Source organism: Physeter macrocephalus, chromosome 15, assembly GCF_002837175.3.
Source record: "Physeter macrocephalus isolate SW-GA chromosome 15, ASM283717v5, whole genome shotgun sequence".
In the NCBI taxonomy this organism is placed as follows: Eukaryota; Metazoa; Chordata; class Mammalia; order Artiodactyla; family Physeteridae; genus Physeter; species Physeter macrocephalus.
In genome coordinates, this window is record NC_041228.1 from 4,367,714 (window position 1) to 4,382,131 (window position 14,418).

The 14,418-nt window shown below is 44.7% G+C and overlaps 1 protein-coding gene across 1 annotated transcript in view; it reads left to right on the forward strand.

Moving 5' to 3' along the window:
- The window catches only part of FAM135B (family with sequence similarity 135 member B), a 174,355-nt gene that overhangs the window by 34,836 nt on the left and 125,101 nt on the right, over positions 1 to 14,418 (forward strand). Inside the window, exon 2 of the mRNA XM_024129426.1 lies at positions 4,566 to 4,645. Coding sequence (XP_023985194.1) covers positions 4,566 to 4,645 — 80 coding nt within the window. The remainder of the gene's footprint in view (positions 1 to 4,565; positions 4,646 to 14,418) is intronic.

Here is a 14,418-nt window from a genome sequence, read left to right on the forward strand (position 1 = left end):
GCCTGGTGAATACATTGGGTACACCCAGGTAATCCAGAGTAATCTCCTCATTTCTTTTTCTTTAAACTTATTCAAAGTTTATTGATCCACTTATTGGCATTATTTGAACTTTTAAACAACGTATCAGAAAAATCATTGGGGATATTCCCATTTAAAAATTCTGTGTTGCACATTTTTCCATTATGAAGTATTCTTCAAAATCATAATTTTTATTGGCTATCTTATATGTCATCATATGAGTGTACAACCATTTATTTAACTATGTCTTTGTTGTTCTGATGTTTCATTATTATAAAATCACACACACACACACACACTTTTAAAGTTAGATGCCTAGGCTAGAACTATTGAGTCAAGGAAAATAAACATATTTGAGATTCTTGCCAAATTGCTTTCCAGAAGGGCTGTCGTGATTTTTCATTTCTACCAACGGTGTAGAAAAGTACAGCTCTCATTGTACTTAAAATACTTTTTTTGTTGATTAGCAACTGTAATTCCATCTGCAACCTTAATTCTTTTTTCACAGGTTCTGAAGATTGGGATGTAGATATCTTTGGAAGGGACATTATTCTACCTGCCACATTAGGTAAAGGGCATAGTTCAGTGGTTGGAAGCCAATAGAGGATGACTATTCTATTATCACTTCCCAAAAGGGGTTCTGTGGAAACCTAGACCCTTCAAACCTTAGCAGCACATTGTCTGAAGTTTTCCACTTCCTGGTCTTAACTTCTCCATTCCTTCTGACTGGTACTCATACCCCATATTCTCCTACCACTTGTTCATTCTCCAAGGATTTGAGCCAACTGCTCCCTTCTTCATGGTGTCTTCCTTGAGTCACCACAGCTGGAAAAAGGTGGCTTTAAGATGGTTAAAGGATATCTATTTGAAGCAATAAGGTTATTCTAGGAGATGCGCTAACAGTATTTACCAAATAGGTGAACTCGGACAAATGCCTTCATCTCTAGGGTTAGTTTTCTAATTTAAAGATGGAAGTCATGGTAAGTGCATCACAGATTTTCTGAAGGGATCGAACAGTATCATGTATATCATATATGACATGGTTTATGAGTTTATGACCTGGCAGGACCTTCATGTCAGACAAAAGAGAATTGCTAAAGGGGTTTAAACATTCTGTGTAATCAAGCCAGAAGCCAAATGGACCAACCTAATTGAAACTTACTTCTTTCAACATAATGCCTCTAAAGCATCTGAAGTGCAAGATGACTAGCTCTTTGAAATAAGGTTCAGTAGCACCAGTGCTTTTAAAGAGCAGGAATTCAGACAGTGCTCTGGAGTTGGTTATAAAAGTGTTATAATTACGCAACAAAATGTGATTCCTATGAGATGTAACAGGCAAAAACAAATTAGTATTATTTCTGGAGTTAGAACCTCGTTGCCCTTTGCTAGCTTAACTACTTTAGCTAAGTAGTTAGATACCTCCAATGACTCAACGTCTTCTTTGGTTGACACTGGAGATGATGCTTTCTTTTACAAAGGCTTTATGGAGGGTCAAACAAGATTGCCTACGTGGAAGTTCCTAGAACGGATCCTAGCGCAGAGATGCTTAATAAATCTTGAGCATACCTGCAACTGCTTCCGGCACAGTCTGATAGAAAAGTGATACATAGCCTCTGGCAATGATTGACCTATTTTGTGTTTGGAGAGGAAGCCATTAGAATATTACAACTGCTGGTGGTGCAATTTGTGCCTCTTCCTTTGATGATGAGATTTTTGAAATGCACTGGTCTTTTATTATGGAAACACTAAAAGTGACATCTTGTATTTATCTAAATTAGAGTTGGCCAATTATTGGCCCATGGAGATTTAGCCTGAAAATGTGCTTTATCGTGTCAACACAGTGCTTTATTGTTAACGCCATGGCCATGGTTTCTGCTGCTCATTGTTTTTGCTGTTGCTCTTGTCATTGTCATTGATTTATGAACCAACGTTTAAAAATTTAAAGATGTTTTATTGAAAATCCCAATTTCTGTCTTCCCTTGAAAAACGAAAAGATCTAGCATTGCATAGCCCACATTTCTGCACAGTGGTAATTAGCTACTGCTAAGTAGCAGCTGTCTCCTATAGACAGTGCAGGGACCTTCTACTCTGCCTCAGCCTCCCTCTCACAGATGATGGTGTCCATGGTTATTTGTTATTATGTTTCGCCTGTAAATTTCATGATGGTAGTAAACATCCTCTGTATAATGAGCCATTGTTCCCGTATGTGGAGACCCTATGGGGAGCCTGGATCTCTACCCTCCCCACAGCAGTCACAAGGGCACAAATACGTTATGTTCCTGGGAGCCTCCCGTCACATTTTCATCCATTGATCAATACATAAACCTGTTTTAGGTGTGTTTCTGTTTAAAGGCATATATATATATATATATATATATACTCATCTGGTTCTGGTTCATTAACATTGAAGTCATGACTGACAGCAGTGTACCTCATACCAGAACAAAGCCTATCTAACACACTGTTTTCTGTGTGAGGCACATCACAGCCTTCTTGCTTTTAGGAACACACTAGACAGCACTTTACCTCTACACTCAGAGGCCATTTTAAATATCAAAAAGAAGCTCCAACCAAAAAGCCTGCTGTCTCTAGACAAAGGACCAGGAAAGAAGCAGCCTAGCTAGACAGAAAAATTTTGACAATAGTAGTTCTACCCTAGCCAAGCAGCACAGGAAAAACAGTGGCTTCACCTCCACCCACACCAGCAAAGGCCAAGTGGGAGCCTAGATGTCCACCACTGCCAAGCTGTAACAAGCCACACCTTCCCCCCACCTGGCAAGAGCAGGTCTCCTGTAGGGAGCTAGATTTTCACTACTAGTGGCTGGTGACGAGAACTCCACCTAGCCTGGTTTACGTGGAGACCCTCTGGGGAGCCTGGATCTCTACCCCGACATAGCAGTCACAAAGGCACACATATCCCCAAGAGATCTTTGACAAAGTTTCAAAAGCAATTCTGTAAAGCCTTTCCAATAAACGGTCCTGAAGCAACTGGACATCCACAGGCCAAAAGAAAACAAAACAAAAATTCAACTTAAATCTCAGTCCTCATGTAAAAATTAACTCAAAGTCAATCACAGACTTAAATGCACAATATAAAACTTTTAGGAAAAAAAAATAGAGGAAAGCTTTGGGATCCAGAGCTAAGCAGAGAGTTCTTTTAAACTGCACACTAAAAGCGTGATCCATAAAAGAAAATGATAAATTCAACTTTGTCAAGATTAAAAACTTTTGTTCTGTAAAATGTGTTACAGAGGGGATTAAAAGATGAGCTACAGGGAGAGAGGTATATGTGGTATACGAGGCAAAAAAGAAAATGCAGGAAACTCACCATCATGTCTTTCCTTGGACCTTGAGGTCCCTAGACTGTTTGCTTTCTTTTTCACCTTTAAGAATCTTCTTTTGTTTGTTTTCTATATACTGTCTAGAGTTTTTCGTTGTACTTAGTGGGGATAGAAAAAGTATGTCTACTCCATTTTTCCTGGAAGCAGAAGTCATGACAAGTCCCTTTTTTTTCTTTTCTTTTCTTTTTTTTTTAAAAATCCTCATTCTACAGATACAAGTTCAGAGAAGTTGTGTGATGTACTCAAAGTCACACAGCTCTCAAATGATGTCACCCAAGCTACATGAGTGCAGTGCCAGTGCTCTTTGCTCTGCATCTCCTTGGATCACCATATACACATAGACATGTCAACAGAAACATTCTCCAAGTGTATTCACAGTGCAACAGAGTCCGTAGCAAAATAGCTCCCAGCTGTGAGTTCAGTGAGCCATGAGAGACTGATGTGTTCATGGTCTATTTGACTTCTATTTCACTTAGTTTTATTCACATTCTGTTACACAATGGGTTTGAAATCAGTGGAAGGGGAGAACAATTATGAGGCCAGAAATGTTCCCAAGCGCTCGCAAACAAAAGGATCATTGATTGCAAAGCACAGAACTTCAAAGAGTGCTTCTGCACATGTGGCAAAAGAAGACAGATGAGAGAGTTTGCTGACAGTGTGAGAACCTGAACGATATTCTGAAATGACCGAATCTGGAAACGCGGGTGACATAATAAAAACAAAGGCACAGAAATACACTGGTAAAAACGTTTGTCCGTATCCCCAGGATTAGCACTTCAGCTGCTGTGTTTCTAAAGGAAATGTTTGTCTGTGTTGCAACATGATAGCAATTCAATTTGTGTATGGATTGTCCACCATGCGTTAAACTTCCTATTTTTCTGTAAAATGGACTTTTTTGACTGAAGAAAAATCACACCCCTAATGTACCTGTGCCATATGACCTATCTTTTCCTTTTTCCTATTTCCGTCACTACCAAACTCTTAAATGTGTTTCATACGATCTCCGGTGTCTTCAGCTTGGCCCATCCCATCCCTTTCACGCTATGCTAACGAAATAAATCTCTCTTTGATGCTAGATGATCATGCATGTCGTCCAGAAACTTTCCTGGTTCCTTACAATCGTTAGGATTAAGTCTAGGTATTTTTAGCAGCAGCCAACAATAAGAAATCTGATATTCAGCAGCCTGTCCTCTGTTCTTTTCTTAGGTATTATCAGATCCGAGTGACCTTGAAGGTGTCCTCAAGGATCCCCCACAGACTGAGTGCCTCCATCCTTGGGCAGACAGGTGAGCAGGAGGACGGCAGTGGGGCACTTGTTCCCCGCTGGTAAGCCTTCATTTATCACTGTAAGCCAGGGCTTAGCAGAGTGCTAGATGCATAAAGGCACTCAGTAAATCATTGTTGAATGTTGAATGAGTGGGTTTTGGAAATGGAGACCCCCTGTTGCTTTGGCCATGTGTGTACGTTATTGCAAGGGGGACCTGGCTGAAGGAAACAAACAAACAAACAAACAAACACTGTCCCGGGAGCAGCTGGCATCTGAGGATAAACCTGGCTGTGGAGGTTGGCTAAAGTCAAGTCAGGGAGGAAGAGGAAGGGAAATGGCATCCAGCAGATAGGTAAGAAGAAACCTGTTGTTTAAGAGAACTTGATAATCATCTAGGTATAGGAGACTGAGTCAGCAGGCAGGTGTGGTAGCACTTTCTGTGCACAGCAAGGAGTCAATGCAACACTCCTAGGGAAGAAGGATTGCCAAGAACAATCCAGGTTCTAACCTTGGAGAAGCTGGAGTATTAGTAGGTATCCAGGGCTCCCAGCAGATTCAGTGTAATAGTGTTGAGTCCGAAATATAGAACTTATTACATAAAAAATAAGGCTAGGCGTCAAGATTATATTCTAACAGAAATATTTTCTTTAGTAAATTTGGGAGAATGTATAGATCAGCCAGACCTGAAGAAGAAGAAGAAACACTTCGGGATGGAAGAGGAAGTGTGGAGATAAAAAGACAGAATTAGGTAAAATCTGCTTAACTTTCACCGTACAAGGTAGCCAAGAATATCATAGAAATCAAATCCAGCAGAGTTAAGAGTTCCAGTCATAGCTACACTTCCAAAAATTCATCTGGAGTTGCCCTGGCGATTAGACCACCCCATTGTTGACAGTGGTATTATGGTGAGTAAAACTGTATGCAGTTGAATAACCACAAAGTGGGAGTGTAGATGTGGTGACCTGTTTAGCTCCACCTGGGAGGAGGAGTGGGAGATTCGGGGCAGAGTAGGCTACTTGGACCATGCCAGGGACAATCAGAGGAGGCTGATGGTTTATGGGCAACAGGTTGGCTCAAGCCTGTGATACAGAAAGAGAAAGATACTGGAGACCACCGGCTCCTCCCCTGACTCTGGAAAGAGTTAAGCATTAAGTAGTAGTCAAGGCTCCACATTTCCAAGGAGGTCCTTCTCTTCCACTCTTCACTCTACTCCTCTCTCCAGGGAATAAATCAGGCATCTGAGACTGGTGGTCACTCCCTCTCCTATGTGCATTCAGGACGCCTGCAGTTAGTTCCCCACTGTGCTACCACCTGTGTCATGCCCCTTCCCCAACCCAGCTTCTGCCAGAAGATGGTTCATGGAGGTGAATGAGAAAGTAGAAGATTTGAACCCAGATCTTGCAGGAACTAGTCATGTGATCCCAGGCGTTAACAACTTGAGCTTCAGTTCCTCACCTGAAACGTGAGGATAAATATCCATCCTCTGTAGGGCTTTGTCTTAGACATTATAGCTCTAATTTTGTTTTTTGGGGTCCTCTCTCTTTTCTTCTCGGTGAGCCTGGCCAGAGGTTTGTCAATTTTGTTTACCCTTTCAAAGAACCAGTTCTTGGTTTTACCGATTCTTTTTCTGCTGTTTTTTAAATCTCTGTTTCCTCTCTGACCTTTATTATCTCCTTCCTTCTGCTGACTTTAGGTTTTGTTTGTTCTTCTTTTACTAATTCTTTTAGGTGGTGGGTTAGGTTGTTTATTTGAGATTCTTCTTGTTTCTTAAAGAAGGCTTGTATCACTATGAACTTTCCTCTAAGAACTGCTTTTGCTGCGACCCATAGATTTTATATGGTTGTGCGTCTTGGAGATTATAGATGAAAAGGGTGTTTTATATTTTACGGAGATTATTAAGGTAAATGTCCCAGGTCAGGAACTGGCACAAAGTAAGTGTCCAATCAGTCTGACGTGTGAGTGGTCACCTGATCAGGGGTTTGAGGCTGGGTTCTGGTCTCAGGGACAAGGCTGGACCTGGAAGTCAGGTGGGACTAATGCCCAGCTGACTTGATGGATGCCATGCCCAGGTCCCCGACAAAGGACTCTGCTTCTTCTCGTGACTGTGTAGCTCAAGAGCTCGGTCCCCGTCTCTGGCTGAGCTGTCTCTTGGAGCTGAGGGGCCCAGCTGTGAGGATCAGAGGACTGCTGGGTGTCCAACAGCTGGCAGAGCCCAGCAAGCAGCTTGGGGAAAGGAGGACTCCTCCTGGTGCTGCACAGAGACAAAAAAAAAAAAAAAAGAAAAATGAAATGCACTTTGGGGGAAAAAGGCTATTTTCTTCTTTGGTCTAGTTTGACATGGGGATAATTGTGGTCCACTTGGTAGGCCCTTGAGTTAACATGAGTATGATATTTAGAACAGAAGGCCCACATGGAGGTCAGCAGTAATTACAACAGGGATGGCTCCATGGGTGAGGAATAGATAGTGTTTGCGATTTCTTCCTCAAGGTGAATTTTCCAACTTTAGTGTTTTCAGTTAGACATTGCCTCATTACAAAGCACTCCGAAGCTTAGTGGCTCAAAACAACAATTTATTCTTGATGTTTTGAGTTGGCTGGGCTCAGCCAGGTCATTTGTGCACTGCTCTCAGCCGGGATCTCAGTGGAGGACAGATTACCCACGATCGTAACATCAGACGTGTCTTCACACACATATCTGATCCCTCAGTTGAGGTGGCTGAACCGCCTAAGGGAACGGTCCAGCTGTCTCCGGTTGGGTGTCCAACTTCTTCTATGGTAGCTCAGGTCACCAAGGGAAAGAAAGAGGAAGATTCCAGGTCTCTTAAGGGCTAGGCTTGGAAATGGCACAGGGTCTGTCCTCCACAATGTGGAGTCTGTGACTCCACAATGGTCAAGGCCCATTGCAAGGCCAGTCCAGCTTCAAGGCAGGAGTGGAATATTCTCCAACCCTTCATGGAGCAACTTCTGTACGTAGAGCAAAGGGAGAATGTTTCAGCGGTCATACTTACATCCAATCACCCAGACATATTTCCCGTTACCTGCGTGTAGTTCTCAGTAAAAAAGAAGAAAAAAATGTTGAGTCGAGTACTGATATATTGAGAAATCACCAGAAGGAGTCAAAACACGTGATGTCTTTGACACTTATTAGTTGAGTGATCTTGTTGGGACAAATCATTTAATTTGTTTGTTTGGTTGCATTTATGTCTAAAACAGAAATAGGAAGAGCTTTCTCTGTCTGAAGAGGCATAATTCAGGAGTGGTGCAGGCCACACATTCCGAAATTCCTGGGTTCAAATACTGCTTCCGACCCTTCTCAGCCATGTGGATTTAGACGAGTTATTTTAGCCAGTTTGGTTTTTTGGGTTCTTCACCTCTAAAGTGGGGCTGGTAGGAGGTCCCTACCTCATAGGTTTATGTTAAGGCTTGAATGAATTATGCAGGGCAATGACTAGAATGGTCCTGGCACATAGTAAGCTCACAATAACCACTCGCAAGAGTAAGTGACGCTATTTTGCATTCAGCAGTCGTTTACTTAGTAGCATCTGCCCCAGGCTGGTCCCATGGAACACATCCCTGGGGATGAGAAGATTCCTTCCTGCCCTGGAGGCACCCACAGTCTTCCCGGGGAGACGGGAAGTGTCACACAAACAAATACAGTAGAGGTGGAAGCTGACACAGGTCTCAAATCAGAGCTGGAAGGGTGAGCAGAAGTTGGCCGTGCGGGCAAAGGAAGGGAAGGATGTTCTCGGCAGAGGTACCAGGCCCCGATATCCCTGGGACCTGAGCAGGGGTGTTCTCGGGCTGATGGGAGATCTGGCGTGGCGGGTGATAAGGATGGGGACAAAATGAGAAGAGAAACCTTGGCGGCTGGGCTTGGCGGCCATGATGTGCCACGTTGGGCAGTCTGATTTCGTCTCAGAGGCACAGCCGGGTGAAATGGGAGCACTGGGAAGACATAAATCCAATGCTGTTCAAGCACAAGATGTTGCTGCACAGATTAAGGGGCAGAATTACACAGTCTTCTTCTCTTTTTAAATATATCTGTTCTGTGGTAGCCACATGATACGGAAGTGTGCCTCACGTATGTAGGTGATTTGGATTCTGCTTCTCTAGAGGGGAAGTACTTTGTCATTGGGTTTTCCAAGGTAGGTGTTGTGATTTGATTCTGTGAATAAGAAAAAATAGTAACTCCCCACATGAAACGTAGCCATAACCGGTATACTATGGTGTTTTCTTCTCTTCTGTACTTTTTGAAATGTGACCTCTTTAACCAGGTGACTTGGGAAAGGTTTCCGTGGTAAATGGATAGTTCCTTCTTGTCTGAGGTAGCGACATATCTTGTAGAATAGACTAGGACAGGGTCTGAGCTTGCACCAGGTAAGAGCAGTCCTCCCCTGGGCATTCTAGAAAGATCACCACGTTACAGAAAGGACATGTTTGTGAACAGGTGACTATACCCCAGCTGTAACAGTGCATCACATCTGCTCATGGCACTTGGTTGGTGCTGGGCACAGAGGGAGCTACTTCTCTGTAGACGTGGGAGAGCGGGTGATTCGGGCCAGTGGTCCGTACGACTCTAAAGGCCACTGGGTCTTGGTCATCACCCAAACTAGAAAAGTATAAATGGTAGGTGATCCTCTAATGGTTCACCGACACCAGGATATCCCTGGGCGGTTCCAAAACCTTTCAGATTCCTCCTATAAGCCAAAGTCCTGGGTGCCAAGAGATACAGAGATGAATGATGGTCCGTGAACATATAAGGGTTAAGGTATTCCAGGAAGAGAAACCAGAAGTAAGAAGTTTAAAAAAAATTGTGATTCTGCTTGCTTCAAAGTCTTACATTTTGTGGATCTCCCAGATTTGTTCTCTCTTTTCTTCTGAGTTCAGGGTTACAGGTAATTGGCACGTCTGCATCCGTGAATGAATGTTACGGATTCTTAGCCTTGGCTATTTCCTTCCGCCAAAATGATGCTATTTAATAGATTTTGCAGTCCTTCCTACCTGGAGATGTTAAAAAAATATTATTTTCCCTTAGAGGGATGATAACTTAAGGGAAAATAGGGGGAGGGGGAGGGATACTGCTTAAGCCGACTGAGGCTGTGCTAGGTGATCCAGCACAAACAGGCATCTGCTAGTCACCGCTCATCAAAGCAGGAGAAAGGATGAGCGGTGAATTGTGGAAACGTGTACAAATTGCCATGATTAGTTTTAGTAATGTTTTGAGAGGTAATTTCCCTTTCCATTAGGCAGAAGCTTTTGAGTTTCACCGTGTTAAGGGGTGGGGAGAGACATTTATTCTTCAAATGAATCAAACTAACTTCTTTTCAGGTCCATTAAAGTACCCCTACATATCAAATAGGCTTGTTTTCATGGAGAATATTAAGCAGGTGAAACACTCCAGCTCCCAGGCTCTGAGTGCCCACCTGGGGCCGGAGGAGAGTGCTGCTCAGGGCTGTCGGGAAGGATGTGCCAGGGTGAGCCCAGGCTTGAAGGATGCTCTCCCCTCTGGTCCTCGCAGCAGGCAACTGAGAAACACCGAAGCCAGGGCCCCTCACCTTGGACTCCCAGTGCAAGCTGGGAATCTGCTCTGCCAGCTGGTCCGGTGACCCAGCTCCCTGGGGGTCCAAGTCAGAATTGCTGCCTATCCTTTGTCCTTGAGATCAAATCTTAAAGTCTGCTTGACCTCCAAGGTTCTCCTTTGGGAGGCTTTCTTCAACCTCTTGTACCACGGTTCATGCCTCTCTGCCTCTGCTTTTGCTTTTAATGCCTAGCCCTCCCTTCCTCACCCTTTCGCCCCGCTAGTCCACTGGGCTGGCAGAAAGGATTTATGCAGGTTCTCCAAGGGTGATCCCTTGTCCCTGGCAGAATTGCTCATTCCCTGTCTGAGCATATCCTCTTCACTACCTGTGCACGCACAGCACGTGCCCCTCCCCCATTTGTGTGCTTCTCCTGCCCCTCTTCTCTCAGTACCTGCACCTGGGACTTTGCTTTGGAGGACCGCCCCAGGCTCCCGGAAGTACTCTGCCCAAGATCTGAACTTGCCTGGGAGTTTGAAGCCCACCGTCCCCCATCCCCTCCCGCCCCCCCAACCCCTGCCATGAACCAGTGATTCTTAGTGCAGGGATACAGAAGCCCATCTCCTGTCTCACGATGGGCCAGACTGAGATGTAGCTCACCCTCCAGAGTCCCCTGCAGGATCAGGCTGGCGCTGCCTTCTTGGGGACCCTTTGCTGAAATGCACCCTTGCCTGTCTTCCTTCCTTTCCCAGGGGGTCTCACTGGGCACAGCTGTGCTAAATCACCCGCACACAGGTCCTCTTCTCTGGATCTGCTGTTTATCATCTGTATCTAGAAACCGCTAGAAGTGGTACTGCGGTTCGTTGGTTATCATATAGGAGGTGTGGTGTGAAGTTAGCCAGACCTGTGTTCACCTGGGTTCCTTGTGACCCTGAGCCGGTAGCCTTTGGGTTTAGTCCTCTATAGAAATGGCCCTGAAGGGCTGTTTTGGGGACCAGTTAAAGGACTGGATATGGGCAGTGAGTGGACTTCCTGTCGCATTGGGAGCCTGCATGGACACCTGCGCGTCAAAGCGTGACCTCCTTGATCACCCTCCTGCCACAGTTTTCAGGGATGGTCCCTTAATCTATCCCACATTTAATGCACTTTCTGTGGAGATACTTACACAGCATCAAATGCCAGATTCTAAAGCCGGCTGTGTATGAGGCACAGTTGACACAGAGCTTGATGGCTGACCCTGCTCTCCTGGAGCTCAGGGACTGGGGTCGGGAAACATGGGGTGAGTGACAAGGGCTCAGGAGCAGGGAGGCCCTGGGGGCCCAGGGCTCAGGACAGCCTTCCCTGGAAGGCCTGACTGCTGTCTCCCTGAGTCTGTCTTCTGTGAGCACACCTGACCTCCAGGTGTCCCGACTGTAGGTCCAGGTCATCGGTGCAGATCTCTCTGTGCTCAGAAAGTGAGCAGAGTCCCGCCGTCGGGTCTTCACAGCCTCGGCTGCCCTGCCATCGGCACACCTGCCCTGGTGCTTCCCTCCACGCTGAGCAGGGCTCCTGGGCCCCCTGCCTGCTCTTCACTCAGACAGCAGCACCACCAGCGTGCACCTGCACAGCAAAGCTGCACCTGGGGAACCGCATTTCAGGGAAACACACCTAGAGAAAAGGGCGAGGGAGAGCACAGGCTCCCTGAAGCATAGGCCAGAGAAGATATGCACGCATCAGAGCTGCTTCCCTTGCGGGTGGGAGAGAACAATCTTTATCTCTAGAGCGCTACGCACAGGCTCCAGAACCAGGCGGCTGGGTCCCAGTTACTCTGGGTGACCTTGGGCTTGTTTCTAACCTCCCTGTGCCTCATTTTCCTTCTCTGTAACATGGGAAGAGTGATAACAATAACAATAATAATAGTAATAATAATAATACCTTCTTCATAGGGTTGTAGGACTTTAAAATAGTAAGGCACATATAAGCACGTAGAGGGGAGCCTGACATCCTAAGTCCTCAATAAATGCTGGCTATTTTAAGTTTTATTACAAAAGCCAGAATCAGCAGACTTGGGTGAAATTTACATGAACTGAAATGTTAGTCCTGATGGGTTTTGCTCATTCAGTACAATGTTTCTCGGGTGCCTCCCGTGTGTCTGGCACTGTTTCTGGAGCTCTTGAGCCCCCAGATGCCCAGCTTCAGATGTTGTCTTCAGAAGCAGTGAACTTCCCATCGCTGGAGGTTTCAAGAAGTTTTCACATGGTACGAGACAGTGGCCAATGAAAAGGGCATATTGGATGAGAGTGTACATATAGGCAGAGTCATTCTGTTTTTTTTTTAAATGAAGAGACATTATTATGGTTATTATTATTATTATCATTATCATTACTATATACTTAGGGATATAAATTAATCCTCAGTGTGGAAGTTGATGCTTACATTTACACACCGGAGTGCTGGTCATGTTGCTTTATTCAGTTCTGGCTCCCTGGTGCCTGCCAGGGTACCTGGGGCACAGCTGGCTTCACAGGCTTGTGCCCTGCATTAGTGAATACAAGCCCAGAGGGCAGAGCTTGGGCCAGAATGAAAGGAAGAAGGAAACTGAATCCCATACCATTAAAAAAATAGCAAAGCTTTTGAAGGCTCAGCAAACAGGTTGTTTTGGGGGGAAGCATTTCAGTGGGAAAGGATGCTGTTTCGAGTTCTCAACAGTCAAATAGTGGTTAAAAAAAAAAAAAAGCTGATGATTATTTAGAAAAAAGCAAAGTATCCAAAAGAGGCAGGCTAACTTCTTCCTGATTTGGCTAAGTGGTCACAGAGAATCTAAGAACGGACCATGCTGTGTGGAATTTGGAGTAACAACACGGACGGTGTCCAGGAAGTGGCGGGGAGAGCTATTCAGGACCCCCTGAAACCACAGCAGAGTTTCTCCCTATGTGGTGCAAGGACCTCCCCTCACAGGACACCCTAGGGACTAGCAAGCAGCCGGTTTCTTGTTGCCTCCTCCCGTGCCTCCTAAGTCAGACTCTAAGTGCGAGATGAGATATACCTGGAAAAAATACCAAAGAGGAAATTCACATGGGGACGCATAAGAGCAGAACCTTGGAATTCTGTAATTGCAGCTAATAAGCTGGTGCTAACGATGGATAAGTGGATGATTCAGTCTTCTCCCCTCAGTGACTTACAGTTACAGGAAGAGATTCTGAAGTCTTAACACCCTTAATGTAAAAGACAGGTCCCTGAGGATGGTCCTATGTGGCAGAGGGTCTTTATTCCTGATCTGCTGACAGGTGCGTTTTTATCCAGTGCCTCTGGAAAACAGTGCGGTCACGAAATGAAAAGAAATATTTTCTTCTGAGCTGGCTGAGGTTGGTAATAGTAACTGCCGTAAACCGCAGAAAGCCTGCTCCTGTTTGGTCCAGACTCTCCTGGATATTTACCCTGACTTGGGCATAAGCTCTTTTTTCACTGTGAGGAATGATAAAGTCTATCTTGTCCAATATTCTCACATGTAAAATGAGGGAGTCTGCATCCCCATTTACATGTGGATTTTTTTTAATGCAAGGGAGCACACAGAGGAAGAGTCCGGTGTATCAGAACCTCTGGTTCTGGGGAGGTTCTGGGAGGGAGGAGGAACATATTTAAGGGTAAAAGTCCTGCTAGTGGAGGTTCTGTACTCCCCACGCTGGGCGCCAGAGCCATTTCAAAACCACTATCAAATCTTGCTTCTTGCCTTTTTATAGAGTGTCTTTGATTCATGGTGCTATTTATGTGCGCCCAGTAAAAAATGAGGAAAATATTACTTGAGGCTTCACTCCGAGCAAAATTCCCCGACAGCTGCCTAACGATTTGAACAAGAGCCATTTTAAAGCAGAGTAGGGTTGTCCTGGAGAGTGGGGTTACTGAATCAGGCTTTCTCACAGATTGGCTTTCCATGCATCTATCAAATAACCCTTTCTTTCTAAGGACAGCCCAAGATAAGAGGATGGATTTATGTTAAAACTGCCCATGCTGGGAAATTAACAGAAAATGCTTATCTTACCTTTACATATCCGTAGGGTATCTGGACAGTTACAGAAACAGGGTTTCCCACTTTGTCTTGGTAGCTAATTCTGAAGATCCCAAGGAGGGGCTATGAGGAACACATAATCTCTGAAGAGCATGGCTTTTACTCAGAATGTTCTTGAAAGAAAAGCATGAGAGTTTTGTTTCTTTTTATTCCATTAATTTTTTTTGTAATAATACATCCACTTTAAGTAGACGGTGATTTTTTGTGTGTGTGTGTTTTTTTTTTTTTTTTT